Source organism: Jaminaea rosea (assembly GCF_003144245.1).
Source record: "Jaminaea rosea strain MCA 5214 unplaced genomic scaffold BDZ90scaffold_8, whole genome shotgun sequence".
In the NCBI taxonomy this organism is placed as follows: Eukaryota; Fungi; Basidiomycota; class Exobasidiomycetes; order Microstromatales; genus Jaminaea; species Jaminaea rosea.
Window position 1 is genome coordinate 493,184 of NW_020289982.1, and position 20,649 is coordinate 513,832.

The window sequence follows — 20,649 nt, forward strand, 5'->3', positions numbered from 1 at the left end:
CGGCCCCAACAAGGCACGGACACGATTCCTCCTGAGTCGGGACCTGCGGTCTGCAACCAGGCAGCGCTGGTTAGCGGCGTTGATTTACCGGCCTTTTACGTTGGAGTAGTCTATCGCAGCTCATAGCCGGAATATCGCCGGCGCCACGCGATGCCCGATCGATCGATATTCCCACGCCACGCTTCGAATCGAAAGCTCTGATCTTCTTCATTCGCAGGGTCCGATCAAAGGCATCGCGCGACATCTGATTAAGGCATTTCTCTCATCTTGATCATCTCTGGAAGAATCGCACCACATCTCCCGTCTGCAGCTCAATGCTCACCCCGCTCCCCTTGTAGCATTCCGCCTGAATCCTCAGCAAGCGCTCCACATCCCTGAAGAAGTCCTGCTCGCACCTGCGCCACACCTTTCCCACCACCCTTCTCCTCTCTTCCTCCTCCGCAGCCGCACCACTGGCCAGCTCGTCCGAATCCAACATCGCGGCCGCAGCATTCGCTGAGACGCCGCCAGTTTTCGAAGACCCACCAGCCAGTGTGAACCCCTCATCGTCATCCTCGTCAAAGTGCTTGAGCACACGCTTCCACAACGCATCGACCTGCTTGCGCACATCCTTTGTCGTGTACTCCTTGACGAGGCGTTTGAAGCTCGCTTTACTGTAGGCCGAGTGCAGAGAGACCTCCGAGGCTGGAGTGCCTGCTCCGCCTTTGAGTAGGGAGTCAATCCCGTCGGCGAAGTCACGTAGCTTCCCTAATGGTCGCCGCAGGACGAAGTGGACGTAGTTGCTGAGCGAATCCTCGTACATCTTGTCTGCTCTGCTGACCAGGGCGGATAGAGCAGGCGCCTTGTGGGTGAGCTTCGACGTTTCTTGGACGACGTGATGCATGTTCTCGATGAGAAGGACTTGGTGATTCATGATGCCCTTGTCCTCGTCTTGCGCCCCTGCTACCCCACCACCGTAACCCGTGGACGCGTCAACCTTGAGCGCCACCAGAGCATCGATGAGGGTCGTCTCCATCTTGGCGTAGTACGAGTCGACCACCGATCGAATGCCCAGATTCTCCGCTCCAACAAGCTGGGCCTCGAGCCGCTCCACAAAGTGTGGTAGGACCCTCACTGGCTGGATCAGTCCACCCCGCCCTCCCTTGCGACCGCGGAAGGACGGCGCATAAGACGAGGATCCGGGCCCTGATCTACCTGCGCTCGCCGTGATCGCCTTGATTTGCTCTGCAAAGAAGCGATCCAACGATGCGTTGGCCTTGACGTGCCACTTGTTGAGGGTGCGCATCAAGAAGTCGTTGCTAGCATCCTCTGCATCCAGCAACGCATTGTCCAGCGCGGCCAGCACGCCCACGACCTGGAAACGGTCTCGTTTGCCAACCTCATCAAAGAACCCATCCACCTGCCCAGTGAGAAAGCCGAATACCAGCTCGAGGGCCCCACGCATGTCCCTCAGCCCGCCTTTACGCTCGTCGCCGCCAGCTTCTGCAAAGATGGCGGCCGCTCGTCGGCGGAAGTAGACTTCAAAGTCCATGTAGTCCGCGAACGTTAAGCCGTTGCTGTTGAGGTGTAAGAAGTCGCTGAGGAAAAGAGACTCCTGGATGAGGAGAGGGGAGAGCGAGAGGAGGATATGGTGGAAAGCCTCTGAGCCGGAGACTTCGCCTGTGGAGGACTTGGCCTTTTTGTTGGCTGCGGAGGAGGAGCCACCCCCCGCGAGGCGACGTACTGTCGTTGATCGACTGAGGGCACTAGAGCCACCGAGCCCACCACCGCCACCGCTGCTACCAGCGGCGGGATCGGGCGCGAAAGAGGAGAGCACCTCTTCATCCTCACCGGTGCTCCTGACAAGCATCTTCCACACCCCGACCAAGCGCGTCACCTCTTCCTTGTATCTCTCGGCCGCGCTAGTCAGATAAGCCGCCGAGATACGCTCGAACGTCTTCGGCTCGACCTCCTTGGCGTACAGCATAAGCCCACAGTAGCTGCCCAACGTCGTCTCCACCACATCGTGTGTAGTCAAGGTCGGCTTGGGCGGCTGCAGGGCGCCCTTTCGCATCGGGTCAGAAACGATCGCACTGGCCAGCTGGGCGAAGAGGGACGAGAGGTGCTGCAGTAGTCTGCTCCCAAAGGTGGCGGAGATGTTCGAGTACTCCTCCAATCGCTCGGTACTAGCAGCCATGCCTCCCTGCACGCTTGTGGCGTTATGCTCTTCCATCTGACTGGTCCTGGCCTGCAGGATTGCCCTATATAGACTTGCGGCCGCAGACTCCTTGGCCTCAATAGCTCCTTCGACCTCATAGTCTCTGGCGAGCAATAGCTCGACCTCGTGCGTTGGCACATTGATCGTACTACTCAATTGCTCAATCTCCCTCTGCAGCGCTCGCCAGTTGGCATTCATGACCTGCAAACCGCGATTCTGCGACTCAATAAAGCCGATATCCTCCGCTCGCGAGTTGAGGCTCAACTTGTACGATGCGACGAGCGAGTCGATGCTGTCCAGCTGCGCGAGGGCCGAATCGACGTGATTGAGCACCGAGGTAAGACGGTCGTCTCCGTTGAGAATCGAGTGAATGTTGGCCGAGTCGAGGGCTTGGAGCTCGGAAAGGAGAGAAGCCTCAATAAGGTCGGCTGTACCTTGACCTTTGGCGCGAGCGATGAGAGGATTGGATGCAGCACTGTATGCTCCACCGCCACCACCACTACCGCTCAAGCCGAGTGCCCCCAAGCCGAGAAGACCGGGATTTTTGTGCGCAGTGCGGAAGTCGATGCCTTCTAGCATCTCCTCGACGTTCAGGAGTGTTGCGTCCAACTCGTCGTCCAGCTCGTCTGCCTCGATCCCATTTGCGGTGTTGCCGCCGTTGACGATACTGCCGGTCTGTTTTCTTCTGGCGCTCCTCTTCCTGCTCAAGCTCCCTGAGCGCGCCACAGCTTTGTTGCGTTTAGAGGGATGATCCGACTCCTCGCCCACTACTGCTCCTCCGTAGATATCCTCATCGTCGGGCGCCATTGTCTCCATTCGCTCCTGCCCGTCTTCCTCTTCCTCTTCTTCGTCCTCATCGCCGATACTCTTTAGACCAGTGCCAGCAAGAAGCATCCGCTCGTAAGCCTTTCCGCCTCTGTTGCCCACAGGCTCGAGGGAGGAGAGGCGCGCACGAGCATTCGTTTGCGGGGTGGACAGCATGGTTGAGGATGAGCTGGAGCCATTCGAGTCTTGCCTTGAGGGAGCGCGACGAGTTGCGCTGCTCGCAGTCGAAGTCGTGTCATTGCTGCTCGACGCAGTGGCAGGAGGGAGAGGCGAAGGACCCCTCGAGCTGCCTGTGGGCGAGGAGCGACCATTGTTCGCCCCCGCAGCCACTCGGGCCAATCGCTCGGACAGTTTGTTCTTGCCCGACCCCGCAGCGGGCATCTGACCACTACTCGCTGAAGTGGGAAGCGTTGCATTGGGCGCCGCTGGGGAGAAGCCTCTGGGCGTCGGCATGTCCTCCACGCTCGTCTCGAGACGAGGCATAGCTGAGTCGTTTCGCATGAGGGAGGGTCGTCGAGTGATGGGTGAGAGCAGTGGTGCTGAAGGAGGCTTTGGCGCCGCCTCACTGCCTCGTTGCTGGTTGCTATTGGCGTCGTAGAAGCCATCGGTGGAGGAGGGCAGGGGCACGGCACCTCGCTGCGGTGATCGATCGGCGTATGGGTCTGCGGATGCTGATCGCTGGATGGGGTCTGGGACCTGAGCTTGCATGACTGAGCGAGATGGCAGCTCCTCTCGATCTCGCTGCCGAGGAGGGGACGAAGCTGAGAGGTGAGGTTGCTGCTGCTTTGGCGGGCTGATGGCAGGCCCGACGGGCATAGCCGTAGTAGGCGACTGAGCCCTCCCTGTCGCAGCTTGTGACGACGCTGTGCCGCTCCCGCCAGCATCAATACCAATACATCTGGGTCCCTCTGCGTCCCTCGTGTACTTCCTATACACATTAATGAGCGACGTAAGGAACAGCGACTGTTCCCTCGCTCGGTCCGTTGTCCATGAATAAGAACGGGAAAGGGTCAAAGTGAACTGCGTTGGCTCCGTCACTTCTACCACTCGCAGGGTGTTCAAGTCCCAATCTTTGCCGATGCTGAAGGAGCCATTGGCGTTGCGCTTTGCCTTATTGATGGTCACCTTCCCCGTGTCTCGCTGCACAGCGAGGATGAGGTAGCGCGCCTTCCGAGTAGGGGCAGTGGCTGCTGTTGGAGCCAGACTGTTACTTGGCTTGGCGCCTTCGGCATCATCGACCGATTCCCAGATCTTGAGGTGGGCGATGTAGTTGTTCTGTGGGTTGCGAGAACGAAGAGCAGCATTGAAGGCGTCCTTTGTCGATTGCCCAGATGATGACGAGGAAGAGGCGCCTGTTGCTGCTGCTGAGGAGCCCTTGGCTGAAGACCCTGCAGCAGACGAGGCGGATGAGGTTGCTGGTGGTGGCATGGAAGCCATTCTTACTCAGCAGCACGCCTGCGGATGGCTGCGTTGCTGAGTGGGTGGAAGGGATGTCAAGTCAAGACCGGAGGAATGATGCGCCGTCCGTCGTCGACGCACCTCGAGGAGGCCCATGCGCAACTCCGCGTCACCGAGAGCAACAGCAGTCAATGGCAGCGAGCCAGACACTTCCCTCGCTGTCACTCGAGGATGGCAACGCATAGAGGCCCAGAATGCAGATTGTAGAGGGGCGAGAAACGATGATACACAAAATGCCACGCGCCATCGACTTCGACTTCAAGACAGGCTCTTCCTCTTCTTACCCGCCCCAGCCTTGCCCTGCGATGCTGGTGGGGAAGTCCCTCCTATCTGCTTTCCTCCCGCAGAGGAGGGAGATGCAGCCGCTCCATTGACCATCGTAGAAGACGACTTCCTTCCTTGCGGCTTCTTGCCTGCATCGCTGCTACCGTTAGGCAGACCATTGGGCTTACTCTTCGCCCCAGCTGGGGATGACGCTGCGCCCGCAGCCGGCTTTCCTTTCTTCGCCGCTGAGGAAGTCGAGGTAGCAGGTGTCTCAAGCTGCGATGCAAAGAGGTCGGTCAAGACTCTGATATCCTCTGCTTCGTCGTCCTTCGACCGCGCTGCAATGTGGGGCCCAGGCGCGGCCTTGGCTGCCTCGTCGCCGTCGATGTCCATCTCATCCTCCTCATCCTCGTCCTGCTCCACGGTTCCAGCCCTCTTGACACCCTCGGCATCCTCCCCATCACCTTCCCTCCTCGGCGGCAACACAGCTGGCACGAACGCATCGAAGAGCATTCTGACGGGCGGCAGCAGGTGCGCCGGGGCATCGAACAGGGCAAAGATGTCCTTGGTCGCCAACACAGGTCGTTGTCGCTGCTTTTGCGCTGTCGCGGCAGCTTCCGCATCGTAGTCGTCCATCATGGGACCAAAAAGATCATCAAAGAGCGTGCGACGCTTCACTGAGATGCCGCGCAGTGATTGACCTGCAGACGAGGAGCCTGACGGGCCACCCTGTTGAGTGTCGTCGGGGGATGAGCCGACTTGGACCACATCGAAGGCGGAGGTGATGGCAAAGAAGTGCGGCAGACCGACAGTGCCATTTTGGCTGCTGAGGCCGCGCTGCTTGACTACCCCTGTAGTGACCTCACGTACCGCCACTGGAAGCTGGTACGTGACTGCAGGCCTCGAAGGGGCCGTCACGTCAAGCACGTCCACGATGCTGTGCTGCTGCCCCTTCTTGCCCGTTGGCCTCACCACGGCCAGTCGCTCATTCTCGAGCGGGACGATGCTCCTCACAGCCTCATCATACGATCGATGAGCATGCACCTCTCCCCTCACCAGATCCCAGACAATCAGCGTGGTCCCGCTACCCACAGCGACGTATCTGCCCTGCCTGCCAACAAACTCAAGCTGCTGTGCCGCCTTCACCTCGGGGCAGGAGAGAGCCGCAATGAGCGAGTTGGACACTGGCTCCCAAAGGGTGAGGAAGGGACCCTGCGCGACTGCGAGGATGGATCCATCGGGAGACCAGCGTGCGGCTGAAGGGGCATGATTACGGTAAGCGGCAATAGAGCGGGGCACCCAGTACATCTCCTGTCGGCCACCACGCGCAGTGTGCGTAGCAAGGCGCCATGTCTTGATTTTGCGGTCTGACTTGCCAGTGGTGACGAGGAGAAGGCCGCCATCCCCTGCTTCTGCCGCCGGGCTGAAGGCGAGCGAGGAGACTCCTCCTTCCTCGTGAGGTTTGTCAATGCGCGTGTTGAGGATGTACCTCCCTCCCTGCGCTGAAGAGGACCATTGCCAAATCTTGAGCGCAATCTCGTTGCTCATGTGTCCTCCACCCGGTCGCGAATCAATAGTCGCCATCCATTCTGCTAGGCCTGAGCTACCGTGAGCCGGCTGAGAGGAGAAAGCGACCAGCTCCACGCGCGTCGGCTCGAGAGGCGCTTCGTCCGGCCGTGAGACGCGATTTGATGGAGCGACCTCGAGCTCCGAGGTAATACGATCGGCCTGAATGTCGAAGAATTGCAGGCTGGAGGGGTGGCCTGACTGCAAGACGAGTTGGCCAGTAACGGGCTCCACTGCAATTGGGCTGGGCATTGTTGCCTGCCTAGAGGCGGGGAACAGATGGCGTGACGAGTCCACCTTGATCCGAGCGAAGGAGCGGGAAACCTTGAGTGTCAGACTGCTCACGAAGGTGACGGAGCCATCCGCGAGAGTGAGGGCGTACTCCTGCTCCCTACCGCTGATTCCGTCCGCGATAGTCACTGCATCGATGGGTGCACCAAGGCGGGGGACGTACTCTCGCTGGCCGGTGCTCAGCTGCCAGAGGACAAGCACTGCTTCCTCCCCTCCTGACACAATGTACGCTCCATTCGGTGTGAAGCTGAGAGCACTGACCGCATGAGCATGCCAATGCAGCACGGTACTAGGTGCATGCTTCTCCCCCTCGGTCTCCTCTTGCGCTTGCCGCAAGAAGTCCTCATCCAGGCATCGCCACACGCGAATCTTCCCTACTGCGTCGCCGGTCGCAAAGGTGGGCTCGGAAGGGTGGAAGGCCAAGCTCATCAGGTCGGCGTCAGAGACTAGCTTGGTGAAGCCATTTCGCAAGGAAGCGGTGCGGGCGATCTGGACCTTGCGATTGCCGATTGCTACGAGCCATTGACCGTCGGGCGAGATGGACAGGCCGGTGACAGAGCGTGTCTTTCCGATGCGTAGGAGCTCTTTTGACTTGGAAGAGCGTCCATTCGTGCCAGCAAGGGTCTCCAAGGAGACCGAGTAGACAATGCTGTTTGTCCTTCCAGTGAAGGCGAATGGGTCTACTTTTCTGCCTAGCTTGTCTGCCTTTGGCTTGCGGACAGCGACGAAGACGTTTGAGGGGAGCGAGGCGTGCGCTGCAAGGTGGGTGATAGGGAAGCCAACTTCAATCGTGCGTAGCAGGACCGCGTCGAGGTAGTCCCAAATGCGCACTGTACCGTCAAGAGCGGCTGTGACGAGTTGCAGCGGATTGGTAGGGTGTAGGAGGACGGCGGTGATCTGCGCTGGGTTGCCAGAGGGAGCAGAGAGCGTCGAGACTACTTGGCCGGTGGATCGCGAGTGGATCTTGACGGAGGATGAAGAGGCGGCGAAGAAGTAGCTGCGAGTGGGTGTGGAGAGCGTGTAAGTTCGAGACGACTTCCTCTATGCTGCAGCCTTCGCTATCTCCAACTCACTCTGCATCTCGGGTGAAGACGAGGGGCAAGGTGGAAGCCGCCCCTTCGACTATGGGATTGTAGGGCAGACTCGGGAGGGCTGCGGCTTTGCTTGCTGCCTTCATCTTCTTTGCTGTCGACGCAGCTTTTCCCTTGGCAGGCGACGACTGAGCAGCTGGCGTTGGTTGTGTCACCGCTGCCTTCTGCTTCTGCTTGGCTAACGGCGTACCAGCGGCAGCTCCTGCGCCGGCCTTGGAGGACTGCGCAACATTCTGCGGCTGAGTCTTCCGTGATTTCCCAGGCGAGGATGCTGCTGCACCGCCCGCCTCTCTTCCTATGCTCGACGGCATTGTCGTCGAGCGAGTAACGATGCTGATGAGAATGGAGGATGAGCGAAGGCGGAGAAGCGGGATAGTTGGGAATTTGTCCCTCTTCCTCAGCCCGCCTCGACGCAGCTTCGAAAAATCCAAGCCAGGCGCGCCAGTCCGAGGGCGGGCCTTGAGTGAGCGGAGAGGAGCAGCAGCGCAGAGCAGAGTAGCGTAGCGATCATATCACGACCATCGAGGGAAAGAGCAAAGATGTCATGGATGATTGCAACAGGCAAAAGCAGCAGATCGATGGATCGAAGAAGACGAAAGCGAAAGAGCGGCTCAATGACGGGAGCCCCGTTGACCGTGGGCGGCGATAACACACGCGACGGTGGGTGCGAGGTTGACGAGAGAGAGACAACATTACGAGAAGGGGAAGACAAAAGAAGGTGATGACAGCGGGCTAGGTGAGGGAAGGGAGGCTGGAATGACGAGTCTCTAGAGTACATGGCGGCATGGCCGTGGCGTTGACGGTGGCAAAGAATGACGCGTCCGTTGACGAGTGGACAGATCCGTGGCTGAGTTTCGTGGTTGGTAGCGGGTGAGTTCGAACGATCGACGACGAAGGGCGAGAGGCGATCTACGCGTGTATGCGAGGAGGGCTGATCCTTCAAGGCGCAGCTTGAGAGAAGGAGAGTGTGTCGACCACAGCTTTACTGGCTGTTGTCTGCTTGACCAGCCATGGCGTAGAAGCCGTTGACGGCTTGCGCCAGTCCGGCGAGGTTGTTAGCCACTTCGGGCGTCGCAGAGGCCCCCTGTGTTGACGAAGCCGATGCTGCGGTGCTCGAGCTAGTGGTTGACGATGACGACGACGATGAGGACGACGATGAGGAGGAAGACGTCGTCGTGGGCGTCGACGAGGAAGAGGTCGAAGTCGATGTAGCCTTGTACGACGTAGTGCGCGGCGGGGTGTAGGTCGACGTGCTGGACGTAGTAGGCTTGGGCTTGGGCTTCTGAGAGCTTGACTTCTGCTGGTTGTCATTCGAAGAGCCACCGAGCGACCACGACATTTGGAAGACGCCAGCGTCGGGAGATGCGAATTGGTTGAAGACGGCGGGCGAGAAGTCAAGAGCACCGTAGGGGCAACCGGGGCACGAGTCGGTGATCTGGGCCTGGACGGACTTGCCGTTGGCGGTGACGGTGATCCACTTGAAGCAGTCAGATGTGCTGAACTGAGCGCTGTTCACGGCGACGATGGGGTCTGATTTTTGGAATGTTCTGCCGCAGTGACCAGCGCCGGTGCTAGGGTCGTAGAAGGTAGCACGACCGCCTCCGCCGAGACGCTTTTGGAATGGAGCATGGGTAGAGCGAGCTGCCACGGCGGCGCCAACGGCCTTTTGGGCACGGCGGGAGGCTGCACGCTCGTGGTGGTGGTGTTGCTGCCCATGCTCGTTGGCAGCCTCGACGAGGACGAAGAAGGCGCCGAGAGTGAGAGCCAAGCTCAGCGTCAGGAGAGACTTAATGGGTGAGTGCATGGTGATGATGGTGGTGCAGATGGCGATAGGGGATCGATCAGGAGATGCAGGAAAGACCGTATAGAGGCGGGTGAGGTGGTGGTGTCAGGCGAAGGCCAAGTGGTTGCTCTGATGAGCTTGTTATCGGGGGTTAGGAGGAAGAGGAGGGAGGAGGTTGACGATGAGATCAGTCGTCGATGATGAGGATAGTGGTGATGATGGTGATGGTGAGGAAAGAAAGGGGTGAAGAGGAGAAGGGGAAATCGATGTTGAGGATTGTGTAACAGGAGAATTAGGAGAAGTTGGCTCACCGAGGGGGCGACGGGGTGCAAGCTCGGTGGGCGGTGATGAAACGAGCGAGCGCCCAGGCGTCTGAGCGTGAGTCGAGAGGAGCAACTCACGGCGAGGCAACGCGGCGGAGTTTGGTTTGAGCAACTACTTCCAACCCCGCTCTCTCCTCAACACAGTCGTGCAGTGCCTGCGCTTCCAGCCAGAACACTTCTTCGTGTTCTTTGTCGTCGAGTTCGGTCGACTTCACACAATGGATGGTTGGCATCGCGAGACGGAGCATCGGCGATCACCACGACTTTCCGAGGCTCCGCACAACGATCGAGACGACGACGATGATGATGAGGCGCGCGCCATCAACACTCAAGCCCAGTCACGAGGACATGATGACGACAACAGACGGCCAGTTATGCTTGAGGCTCGCTGGCTTGCAAAGCTTCCTCATCAGCTTCGTAGAGGTGTAGAAGCTTGGCAAGCCGTAGCCGGAAGAAGCGACAATTTGATGGTGATCATGCGTCGGCGTTGTCTTTGTCTTGCTTCTCGTGATACCGGCCAAGAGGTCGTTGGCTGCTGACTTCGCAGCCCTCGTGCTGTCACGCCGCCACGGTGTCTCAGACGCGACGCCGCCGTGTAAACGAGGGACCTCCTGTCAAAGCGTCAAAGTGTTAGGTGGCCCCTATTTTTTTCGCTCGGCGAACAACGAGGGTGGTGAAGGACGCCAGCAGGCTGGCTGGCGGCAGGCTAGGCTGCGCACCAAGACGTCCGTCCGGGCGGGCGGGCGAATCGATTCCCACGGACGTGCTGGTGCCTCGCGTGGGGTCCCTGGCAGCAGCAGCTAGCAGCGACGAAGAAGGCCTTTCTTGCAAGTCGTAGTGGTACCGCGCTCGTTGCCACGAACAATTTCGAGGGCGAGGGGTGTGGGCAAGGAGTGGTACGGGAGGTGGTCGGGGGGAACGAGCTCTCCGCATCTGGATCAAGGGCAACCCCGCATGGAATCACTTCTCGCCAAGCAGCTATCTTTCGCACTGATCAACAAGCATCTAGCAATGTATTGTGCCTTCTATCGTAGACGTTATGGCCACTGCGGCTACTGTTGAACAATGTCAACGATCCACTGACATCATGCCACTGATGAGTGGAAACGAAGTCTGATGTCGATCCGCCGACCCCACTCAGCCGAGCCGGCCTCGCAACCACTTCTCCACACGTCTCATATAAACGCCCCGGTCACCACGTCTGACCATCGCCATTAGCAGCACTGCCTCGACGATGCCACTAGACCACCGCTGGAATGATCCGCTTCCACACCTACACTCTCCCACCTATCGATACCTCTCCAACCCGAAGCGCGGGCGCACCAGGGCAGCCGTCGTCCTGATGCACGGTCGCGGTAGCGATGCCAACGACATCACGAGCGCCTTTCTTCCCATCCTGCAGATGCGCTACGGTGGTAAAGCGAGGCAGGTGACCGAAAGTCAGGACGGTGACAAGGACGAAGCAGGAGAGGTCACCGTGCTCGCTATAGAAGCCAAGGATGGCAGCTGGTACCCGCAGTCGCACAATGGTAGGTTGTCGCGCCCTACAATCGCAGTCGTCTCTCTGACATCTCTGAGCACATTGATCCTTATTGCAGCGACGGAATCCGCCCTCACCGAGGACAACGAGCCCTTTCAGTACTCAGCACTCGACAAAATCAGGAGCACCATCCTCTTCCTCCACTACGAGATCGGGCTGCCGCTGGATTCAATTGTATTCGCTGGCTTCTCCCAAGGAGGGCTTCTCGCTGACACCTACCTACTCGCTGGACTGGATCAACTGCTCGACAACAAAGAGGACGAAGAGACAGTGGACGACCACTTCGTGCCTTTGCCCGGTTATATGCTCTCGTTGGCGGGATCAGTCTTCAAGACTCCCCCTCGTTTCCCCTCTCGTGGGCACCTCAACGAGACGCACCGCGAGAAACTCTCCAGCTCCTCCCGCTCCCCTTACCACGGCAAGACAGCTCCCCCTCAGCCATCGAGCATCCGCGCTCGTCTCATCTGCGGAACGCAGGATCGCTTCTTCACGCCTGACGAGATCAAAGAAGCGGCCAGGCAGATCGGGGAGAAGGCAGGGCGTGTTCGAGAGGAGGGCAAGGGTACGGATGTCGTGGTGAGCGTGGCATTTGATGAGGGACAGGGACATGTGACCACGGATAGAATGATCGCGGCCGTGATTCAGAGCGTAGATGAGATCTTGAGGAGAGGGTGAGCGGCGGGAGAAGTTAGCGGCGATGGTCACGGTGAGACGCGAGCGGGAGGTGGTTGCGCACCCAGCGGCCGGAACGAAAGTCAAGCGATGCAAGATCTGCTATCATTCTCGAAGCAGACTGTGCAAACAATCCGGCCTGCATAGAAGCACCTGTCAATGCCCATGCTTCTAATGCCTCCTCAGCAGCAGCGGGAATGCCAGGTCTGGGCAGGAGGTGTTGTTTTTGGGCGAAGGCGGCGGCGGCGGAGTTGCAAAGGCGGACGCCCGCACGCGCTTGTGGCTTGAATCGGCTCGTCCGCGAGCTCGCATTGATCCTCATCAAGAAAGGGCAAGGAAGATCTCGCTGGCGGCCACATGGCAAGGACAGATGCGATTGAAGATCATTACGATGTGCAAACGATCCATGTCGCGTCCGCGGCTCAGGGCGTCCGAACCTCCTCCGGCGTGTTCGTCCCATTTGATCTCTCTCGCTCCTCCCTCTCCCTCCTCGCCTTGCTGCTGCCGCCCTTGGGAAGCATCGCTGCGCTCTCCACTCCCCTCCTCGCTGCAACCCTCTTTCCCCTGCCTTCCAGCCAGCGCTCGTTCTTAATTTGCGGCGAGTCTTCCCTCTTGCGATTAATCAGGCCGCTCCACTGAGCAACGGGCCGATGTGCTCCGTTACCGAAGGGGAGGGTATTGGTGCGTCTCCCGCTGAGCGGTGCGGCTGAGGCGTCTTGAGGCGGGACAGTGAGATATGGCCATCGTGTCTCTTCGTAGAGGGCCCCGCACCCCTTCGTCGCAGTCCCCGGGCTGGCGGCAGCCAGCACGAAGTGCCTGGCGATCTCCGCGCTGATGGCGCTCTTTTGCCAAGTGCGATACAGGTCCGCCGAGACGGAGGAGGCGGCCATGATGAGATCGCGCTTTGCTTTTGGTCCCAAGGAGGCAGCAGACGACACGTCGCCATCGTAGGCGCCCGATCGCCACTGAATGTCGCATGGGCGAAAGCCACACTCCCAGAGGACGAGCGGTCTGTCGGCGGAGAGCTCGTACATGGGTTTGAGGTCGAAGACTGTGAGGCCGGTATCGTCCTCCAATGCATCGCCCTCCTCGTGATGCCCGTTTAAAGTGGCCGCAGCTGCAGCCTTGGTCAGCTGTGGCACCGAAGTAACAGCCGTAGCCCCATCGACCTCAGTCGCCGTACTACCTGGCAGAGCCACTGCTCCCCTTCTCCTCCGCACGCCGGCATCATACAGCCACTTCACGTCGTCCTCCCATTGGCCCTGTCGTGTGTTGATGAGCTCCTTGACAATGCTTGGCTTCTCCATCCTTGCCCCCACGAGGAACAGGATAGCCATGATGTGCCTCACTTGATGGTAGAGGAAGGCGGTCCCTCGCAAATTGAGGACGTACATCTCCTCCTGATCCGCTGGTGTAGGCTCGACGATGCTTGCGTTTGGCACACGCGTCTTACCGTCTTGCACAGCCGGCCAGCCAGGCTCGACCTTATCGATGCTCACCCCGTCTATCCTTCGGCGAAAATTGGTGATTTGCTTACTCGCATCTACTTTGCAGAGGTTTCTGAAGTCATGGTCGCCGAGCAAGTAGCTGGCCGCCTCCCTCATTGCCTCAATGTCCATTCTCGGCTGCGCACAACCTCTGACCGACTGGCCAGGTGGGGCAATCAAGTGCTCAGGTGGTCCAGTAGGGAAGAAGTATTTGTAGTGTCGGTACCGGCAGTCGAAGCGAGCATTGAAGCTGGGCCGGACGGGAGACCAGTCCAGAACACGAATCGAGTCGGGGAGGAGACGGTTGAGGGAGAGTACGTAGGGGAGTTCGGGGGACTCTGATGACAGGTCCGGTAGAAGAGTGGCGGGATTGTCCACGGACCATGGTGCGGTGTCGGTCGCGGTGGTTCTAGGTGAAGGACGAGCGACGCTTTCTTCGTCTGCGTCGACATTTGTTGACTCTTCATCGCTTTCGTCCTGACCGACTCCCCCAGCATGATATAGCAACTTGCCCTTTGCCTCCCTTTCAGCCAATCTCTCCTCCTCCCGTCGTCTCAACTCCCTCTCATCCACCTTGACGCTTCTAACCCAAAGCGACACGACCTGCCCCCCAGCGCTGACGCCCTTGTCCGTCCTCCCGCATCTAGTCCATCCAGCGCCGCTCATCCCCTTTTCGGGGTCAACGAGCCGCGAGAGGCATAGAGCGTTCCAGAGGACGGCCTCGACTGTGGGGAGGGAGCTTTCTGCTGGGCCTGTCGAGGAAGGGGATTGGCCAGCCAGGCCGTCACTCTGGGCAGCAAGGCCTGAGTAGCTCGCACCATCGTAGGCAAAACGCAAGGCGACCTTGCGGGTGGGCAGATCCGAAACGATGAAGGGGCGACGCTCTTTCTTAGCTTTGGGCGGAGTAGGGGCTGCCCCACTGCCCGATTGTTGCGGTGGGCCAGGCGCCTTTGCAGGGGCAGGGTTGTTTGTCGACTTGCTGCTGCCAACAGCAGTGCTGCTGTTGCCTCCACCTCCTCTGTTCTCAAGCTCCTGTATCCTCGCGATCAGCTGTGTATGCGACCAGCCATCGTATCGCTCCTGCGCATCGACCATCCTGTCGTAGAAGCGTTTCCGGCGAGAGCAACGAGCAAATGCTTCGTGCGAGTTGAAAGAACGGGCCGATGAATGGAAAGAAGAAGGAAGATTGAGAGGAAAAATGAGTCTCGTTCTCAACATGCCACGATGGGCGGGCAAGATGATGCGAGTGGATGAGGATCAGGCGGAAGAAGTGAACGACGGACAGACGGGGCCCAAAGGCGGACTGGCGCCAAAATCCTCAAGGCGGGGTTTTCGCTCGCGTGGTCAGACCAGGATGGGGACGAGGGAGCGATGCTTTCATTCTATTGCTTGCTCGCTCATCATGCTCGCTCATCATGTGAAGCGCCAAGTAGTCCTAGACTCTTCCACCATCCTCCTTGCCAGCTCCACGCCAACGATACGCTGCAACCTCAACAGATCATAGCGCGTGTACTGCGCCACGACGCTTACGTCCGACGGGTCCAGCTCCAGCTCTTCCTCCTGTCCATCCTCGCCCTCACTCCTCTTGACCTTCTTGCTCGAAGGGCGCAGATCCAAAGCTTCCACTAATGAAGTCGAAGTCGCGAAGGGGAAAGCCAGCGCTTCAACGAAATACTCCTTGTGTTCCGGCAGCCCATAGAAGACGACCGTCTGCGGCCCCCTAAGTACGTATCGCCTGTAGAAGTGGAAGCGCTCTGTCACCACCAAGAAGTTCTTCTTCCCGGCCACAAATTGTTGCCTCGCCCTCGCGATCTCTTTTCCCTCGCTGTACTCTGACAGGCTGGCGAAGCTCATCCCCTCCTGTGTCATGTAGTCTGTGAGGCGGACGAAGTCGAAGTACGAAGGCACAAAGAGGAGCGTCTTGCTTGCGGATAGGGCAGACTTGAGGAGCTTGGGCAGGGTCTTCTGCGTGAAGTAGTTGAAACGAACATCGTGCTCTGCTTGGAGATTTGCGCATTCGATTCGCGTGAAGGTCTGGCGGATCCCTTCCCTCACTTGATTCATCACGCCGGAGGGCTCTGAGATGGTGCGGGACTTGCCGGCCACGTTTGCCAACTTTGAGGAGAAGAGACTGCGCATTTCCGGACTGTCGTAGGAGGAGAGCAATATAGACTGGCGCATCTGCCCCGCCTGCCCATCGAGGTACCACTGCTTGACGCGAGAAAAGTCCGTATCGTGCGACTCCTTGGGCAAGTTGTTGAGGTTATTCATGACGAATTGCAGATGGTCCCAGTTCTGCATTGCGAGGACATCCATCTGGTCTGTGATCAGCACCTCAATCGAAGACAGAAAGTCGTTGTCCCTGTCTTTTTCGATCGCCAAGCGCAAAGCTAGCGGGCTGGCAACGATGAAATCGCTCTCGTAGAAGGCGGAGAAGAGCTTCAAGCTCTTGCGGGTGAGCTTGACGCCCAGAAGGAAGTTGTCATCAATGTTGCCCCTGAAAGTCTCGAGATGGTCCGAGGGATAGCGATCGCGCGCCTCAGGTTGCGTGAGCTTGTCCACCGCTCCCTGCGGCAGGTTGAACTCCTTCTCCAGACGCCCCTTGTTGTCCACCTGGGGGCAGCCAGAGAGGCGCTCCAGGAGGCGGACCCACTCGAGGGCACTGTTGCGCATCGGGGCCAGGATGAGGACCTTTGGTCGCGTGAAGCCTTGGTCGCGTGGGACCTCGACGTCCTCGCTGGATGCAGCGGCGGCGGCATGTGCTAGACGCTCATTGTTCTTGAGGATGCGACGTCGAGTCTTGATGGCGTGGCTAACAGCGTGGCAGGCGATCGTCTCGCGAGCGGAGGCTCGGTCGGCGATGGGGAGGGAGGAGTGGTAAAAGTCTTCGTAGGTAGATAGGCGTGACATGAGCTTTTGTTGGAAGGTTGTCGGCGGCTCAGACTTGCGCAGAGTATCCCAGCTGGCTAGGACGTTGGCATGAGGGCCGCCAGCAACTTCTTTGCCCTTTGCGCCCTTGGCTGTGACATGCGAGAAGTGGACCACCTTGCCTAGGTCGCTGCTGCCAGACTCGACAACTTTTGGCTCCCATTGACTGCCAGGGAGGGCAAGATCTGCAAGAAGAGCAGCGTGGCTGCCAGGTCCCTCTGAGGCAAAGTGAACCGAGAAAGCGTCGCTTGGCTGTGATGATGAGGATGCAGCACCAGTCCCTTCATCGTCCGAGTCGGGGGCGGCAGCAATCGCCGCAGTCGAGGATGACGATGGCACCACAGCATGCTGAGCTGTTTCCGTTGCTTTCTCGACGCCCTTCTTCGACGCAGCAACAACGGCTGCCGCCTCGTAGACACGATCATTGACCTTGTCCGAGCGCTTGCCGCCCAGCGGAGCGCTCCGCACTGCCTGCCCACTGCGCTTCCTCTTTCCAGGCTTGGTTGCCGAGACGTTGAGGAGCGTCAGGAGCTTTGTTGTTGGGTCGTCGACGCTCATTGCATATGCGTATGCGGAAGAAGTGAGGAGGTGAGAGGGTTGATCAGGAAGAAGATGCAAACAAGCGCTCGCTCGTGGCAATGGCGGAAATGGAGACGGGCAAGGAGAGCGGCCAGGAAGCGGACTGGCGCCAAATTTCAGAGCCGCGGCTGCGAAGGCGAAAGAGGGAGAGAGCGCTCCTCATGGCTCACGCAGCCTGCCTACACCTGCGACGGAGTAACGCACGCTCATTGCAGAGCCAAGATCAGGCAGATGATCATCATCAAGCGCTGTGGTATCGCATTGTTCCGCTCTTCTCAGCCAGGCACGCACGTTTGAGTCCACGCTCAGGAGCATCATGGCCCATCATCATGGCGACGGTCATGGCCGCTAGTCAATCTCTTCTCATCTCGCTTGACGCCTGCGCCTCCTTTGTTAAATTGATCACCAGACAGGGCGAGCCAAGCTAGCCAAGCAAAGGCGCTCGAGGCGACAAAGAAGGAGACCGCAGATGAGCAGACGACCGACCATCCGTCCCGTCGCATGATGCAAGCACGATATCTCGCCGCTCCTAATAGCCGTCGCTCTGTCGTTGGCGGTGTTGTGTTGCCCTTTTGTGTGTTTGACTGACTCTCCCTGTTGCTTGCTTCATTGCTGCCTAGCTTGCTCCGGCCGGCATGGCAGCATGCGGTGCTTGTTCTTCGATTTTTGGACCCTGGCAGACCGCCGACTGACGACAGGACGACCAAGGCGAGGCGGGCGCGGGACTTGAGACGAGAATGACGGGGTGGGTTGGGCGGCTGGCTACTCTTTCGAGAGCGAGCGGATGCAGGCCGTCGCTGCGTCGAGCGGTCGAGAAATAGTCTGGGCTCTTGCCGCTGCTCTGTCTCTGTCCCCTCTCTTTCCTCTCCCGTGTGTCTCGGTGTTGCTGCCGACTTGCGACTTGACCTTGGCCTTGCATCGCATCCACCGCCAATTCATCTGGCTGCCACTGCCACTGCCACTGCCTGCGTCGACTGGCCGTTCCTCTGATTGCTCGCAAAGCAAGCAAGGCAAACCAAGGAAGTCATCTCGATCTCGTCCCCCATCCCTTCCTCCTCACCGTCACCAACAATTCATCACACCACTCTCTTCTCTCCCTCCAGACAGCGACCTCACAGATACGCTGTTGAGGACCTCATCACAACCACACAATGGAGCTGCCCAGCACCAAGCCGGCGCCTAACAGCAACGGCGGCAGCCCCTTGTACCACTCTCCTCAGGAGAGTCCTTCAGATCTCCGAGAGGGCAATGCAGCATCATCATTGACCGCGGCAGCGAAGACGACGACAACTTCTTCAGCAACAGCATCAGATCCAAACAATGCCAACGCCAACAGCCCCAACTCGCCATCCCTGCCCCTCGCTTCCACGTCGTACTCCCCTCCATCGTCACCTCGTCGACCCTCCATGCGCAATCGAGCGAGGACAAACTCGACGAAGCTTCTGCACCGCTTCACTTCTCGCGGCAGTGTCATCGAGGACGGGACTGCGAGTGGCTCACAACCTCCTGGCTCACCCACCTCAGAGAAATCTGGCAAAGACTCGGTGGGCAAGATCGATCGAGCTGCATTGAGCCGTGCTCGCGGCAAGTACAAGAGCGGCGTCAATTGGGACGGTCTGCCCAATGGCGACATTGAGCCGTGGATGGAGACGGGAGATGTCGGTGGCTCACCACGCGAGGAGAAGCAGCTCCTTCAGGCCATCGAGGACGACTCGATGTTGTCGACGGGCGGAACGGCGGCTGCAAAGGCCTACTATAACAGCATGAACTTGTCCTTGAGCAGCTCCATCTTCCCGGCGCAGCAGAGGGCAGCATCTGAGGCCCAATTGCGTGCCGCCAACGAGCTCGCTGCCCAGCAACGCATCGCCCCCCCTGGCATGGGACCCATGCTTACCCATCAACCACAACAGCGCCCCCGCGGTAACTCGCACTCGACGAACAGCTCGGGCAGGCATAGCAGTAGCGATCGACTGCCCTCGATCAACACCGCTGTTCAAGCCTTGCAGGGATCGCAACCAGCTACGGCTGCCACGCTTTCGACAGATACTGCATCCTCGACCACAACGACGCCAACTTCGCGAGCTGCATTGCAAAACGGCAAGAACCAGCGTGGCCTTGGCCCCAACTCCACTCTTCCTCCAAGCGCTTGGAAGGGTCCTGAGCCTGGACCATCAACGGTTGGTGGCAGCAACGCAGCATCGGAACCCCGGCCCAGCGAGTCTGCAAGAGCGTCGCCGGATCAAGAAGTAGGATCCATCGAAGGCAGCAAAAGCCCAGCAGCCAGTATACGCTCAAAGCGACGGACCTTTCTCGGTTTGGGATCGAAGTCGACGGACAAGGTGGACAAGGTGGGGAAGAAGTCGAGACGGTCGTCGACTACGTCGTTCAGTGAGGCCGTGGGAGACACGTCGGTGGATGGCGCGGGGCGTAGACGGCGATTCCAAGATACGCGCGAGCTTGACCTCCTTGCTGCAGAGCTGGCAAGGGATGCGGCGATTGAGGCTCTGGGCCCACCTCAGCCAGGCTATGCGCAATGGTCACAGACGCCATCGATGTCCGGATCACGTACGCCGGCGGAGAGGAGAACATCAGGTGGGGGTGGATTGGGAATGCAGGGCGTCTCGCCCATGGCTACACCGAGTGCGCACAGCTTGGCGAACGGGAGCAGTAGTGGACCTCTCCAGCCATTCACGCCGCCATTCGCTCGCGAAGGCAGAGCAGGATCGCCTGGCTCGTCGACACCGGCCAGTCCTCGATCACTGAGCGAAGCTCTGCCAGGTGCGTTCGCTCAGAACCGCTCTGGTGCTCTGGGCAAGTCTGCAGCTGGCTCTCTCTCCACGACACAAAAGGCGCAGGTCTCTGGCCTTCCTACCGAGATGCTCACCGGTCTCGGCGACGGTCCCTACCCTATGGGGCCCTCCTCGACGGACGGCGACGGCATGAGCTCAGGCTACAACACTCCTCGTCGCAGTCGCGTCGGCTCTGCCAGTACTGGTAGCATCGTTCCCGCAAAGAAGAGCGTGCTGAGCATGACGATGCACGACCCCGAGGCGGAGATGCAAGGCTTAACAAAGCCGCCTAAATCGGGTAAGAACACGCCGTGGGGTAGCAGAGCACCGAGCAGGAATGTGACGCCGCGCAGCTCGGCGACGAAGCTGAATGAGGCCTTCAAGCAGCAGCAGGCCCCGGCTGTGCCTCTGCCGAGAAGGAGCGCCAGTGAGGAGCCGCAGAACACGAGCATGGCAAGCGCGGCAAGCGCAGCCACTGTGACGAGCGCTGCTCCGACGACTGTCTCGATTCCTACACCCGTCGCAGAGGCGCCCGCGCAACTGCGTGATGACTCGATGGCATCGGCCGCTCCGCGGTCAGCGCAGCGCTCCCAGTCGCCTGCGATTGCTCGTGGACCTTCCCCTCAGCCGCCGAAGGCGTCAATGCTCGGACCTTCAGGTCCAACAGCCGAACCGTCGCCTACGCACCTCGAAGCGGACAGTCGCCCTTCAACGATCGCTCCAAGCGGGAAAGCAGGCAGCACAACGTCGTCGAAGCAAAAGGCTCGTCGCTCGTTCCTCAGCGTCTTCGGCAAGGGCAACAAGGACGTCGAAGCCCCGCCGAGCGACAAGAGGGTCACAAGCAACGGTCGCCTTG

The 20,649-nt window shown here is 59.4% G+C and overlaps 8 protein-coding genes across 8 annotated transcripts; 1 reads left to right on the top strand and 7 right to left on the bottom strand.

Moving 5' to 3' along the window:
* Positions 1-194: 194 nt before the first annotated feature.
* Positions 195-4,524, bottom strand: BDZ90DRAFT_232721 (hypothetical protein). The gene has a single exon (XM_025506360.1). The coding sequence runs from the start codon at positions 4,457-4,459 to the stop codon at positions 272-274; it is 4,188 nt and encodes a 1,395-aa protein (XP_025361778.1). The 5' UTR covers positions 4,460-4,524; the 3' UTR covers positions 195-271.
* A 214-nt stretch (positions 4,525-4,738) lies between these two features.
* Positions 4,739-7,778, bottom strand: BDZ90DRAFT_220861 (hypothetical protein; the record flags this gene model as incomplete). Its single annotated transcript, XM_025504449.1, has 2 exons — positions 4,739-7,598; positions 7,675-7,778. The coding sequence occupies 2 exons, from the start codon at positions 7,776-7,778 to the stop codon at positions 4,739-4,741; spliced, it is 2,964 nt and encodes a 987-aa protein (XP_025361779.1).
* A 446-nt stretch (positions 7,779-8,224) lies between these two features.
* BDZ90DRAFT_232723 (hypothetical protein) lies at positions 8,225-9,744 on the bottom strand. The gene has a single exon (XM_025506361.1). It carries the CDS (start codon positions 9,494-9,496, stop codon positions 8,675-8,677), a length of 822 nt encoding a protein of 273 aa, XP_025361780.1. The 5' UTR covers positions 9,497-9,744; the 3' UTR covers positions 8,225-8,674.
* Positions 9,745-11,101: 1,357 nt separating this feature from the next.
* On the top strand, positions 11,102-12,440 carry BDZ90DRAFT_232724 (hypothetical protein). Its single transcript, XM_025506362.1, has 2 exons — positions 11,102-11,327; positions 11,397-12,440. The coding sequence occupies exons 1-2, from the start codon at positions 11,141-11,143 to the stop codon at positions 12,011-12,013; spliced, it is 804 nt and encodes a 267-aa protein (XP_025361781.1). The 5' UTR covers positions 11,102-11,140; the 3' UTR covers positions 12,014-12,440.
* On the bottom strand, positions 12,141-14,770 carry BDZ90DRAFT_232725 (tRNA pseudouridine synthase). Its single transcript, XM_025506363.1, has one exon. It carries the CDS (start codon positions 14,590-14,592, stop codon positions 12,433-12,435), a length of 2,160 nt encoding a protein of 719 aa, XP_025361782.1. The 5' UTR covers positions 14,593-14,770; the 3' UTR covers positions 12,141-12,432.
* An 89-nt stretch (positions 14,771-14,859) lies between these two features.
* On the bottom strand, positions 14,860-17,068 carry BDZ90DRAFT_232726 (DUF1253-domain-containing protein). The gene has a single exon (XM_025506364.1). It carries the CDS (start codon positions 16,981-16,983, stop codon positions 14,911-14,913), a length of 2,073 nt encoding a protein of 690 aa, XP_025361783.1. The 5' UTR covers positions 16,984-17,068; the 3' UTR covers positions 14,860-14,910.
* Positions 17,069-17,254: 186 nt separating this feature from the next.
* Positions 17,255-17,765, bottom strand: BDZ90DRAFT_232727 (hypothetical protein). The gene has a single exon (XM_025506365.1). The coding sequence runs from the start codon at positions 17,505-17,507 to the stop codon at positions 17,319-17,321; it is 189 nt and encodes a 62-aa protein (XP_025361784.1). The 5' UTR covers positions 17,508-17,765; the 3' UTR covers positions 17,255-17,318.
* Positions 17,766-19,351: 1,586 nt separating this feature from the next.
* On the bottom strand, positions 19,352-19,591 carry BDZ90DRAFT_232729 (hypothetical protein). The gene has a single exon (XM_025506366.1). The coding sequence runs from the start codon at positions 19,552-19,554 to the stop codon at positions 19,390-19,392; it is 165 nt and encodes a 54-aa protein (XP_025361785.1). The 5' UTR covers positions 19,555-19,591; the 3' UTR covers positions 19,352-19,389.
* Positions 19,592-20,649: the final 1,058 nt, after the last annotated feature.

Excerpts from the sequence above, each read along its gene's own strand:
- BDZ90DRAFT_232721 (XM_025506360.1), bottom strand. The coding sequence starts at position 4,459 with ATGGCTTCCATGCCACCACCAGCAACCTCATCCGCCTCGTCTGCTGCA.
- BDZ90DRAFT_232723 (XM_025506361.1), bottom strand. The coding sequence starts at position 9,496 with ATGCACTCACCCATTAAGTCTCTCCTGACGCTGAGCTTGGCTCTCACT.
- BDZ90DRAFT_232724 (XM_025506362.1), top strand. The coding sequence starts at position 11,141 with ATGCACGGTCGCGGTAGCGATGCCAACGACATCACGAGCGCCTTTCTT. Across the intron at positions 11,328-11,396 it reads GTACCCGCAGTCGCACAATG|CGACGGAATCCGCCCTCACC; the intron begins GTAGGTTGTCGC and ends TCCTTATTGCAG.
- BDZ90DRAFT_232725 (XM_025506363.1), bottom strand. The coding sequence starts at position 14,592 with ATGGTCGATGCGCAGGAGCGATACGATGGCTGGTCGCATACACAGCTG.
- BDZ90DRAFT_232726 (XM_025506364.1), bottom strand. The coding sequence starts at position 16,983 with ATGAGCGTCGACGACCCAACAACAAAGCTCCTGACGCTCCTCAACGTC.
- BDZ90DRAFT_232727 (XM_025506365.1), bottom strand. The coding sequence starts at position 17,507 with ATGCGACGGGACGGATGGTCGGTCGTCTGCTCATCTGCGGTCTCCTTC.
- BDZ90DRAFT_232729 (XM_025506366.1), bottom strand. The coding sequence starts at position 19,554 with ATGGCGTCTGTGACCATTGCGCATAGCCTGGCTGAGGTGGGCCCAGAG.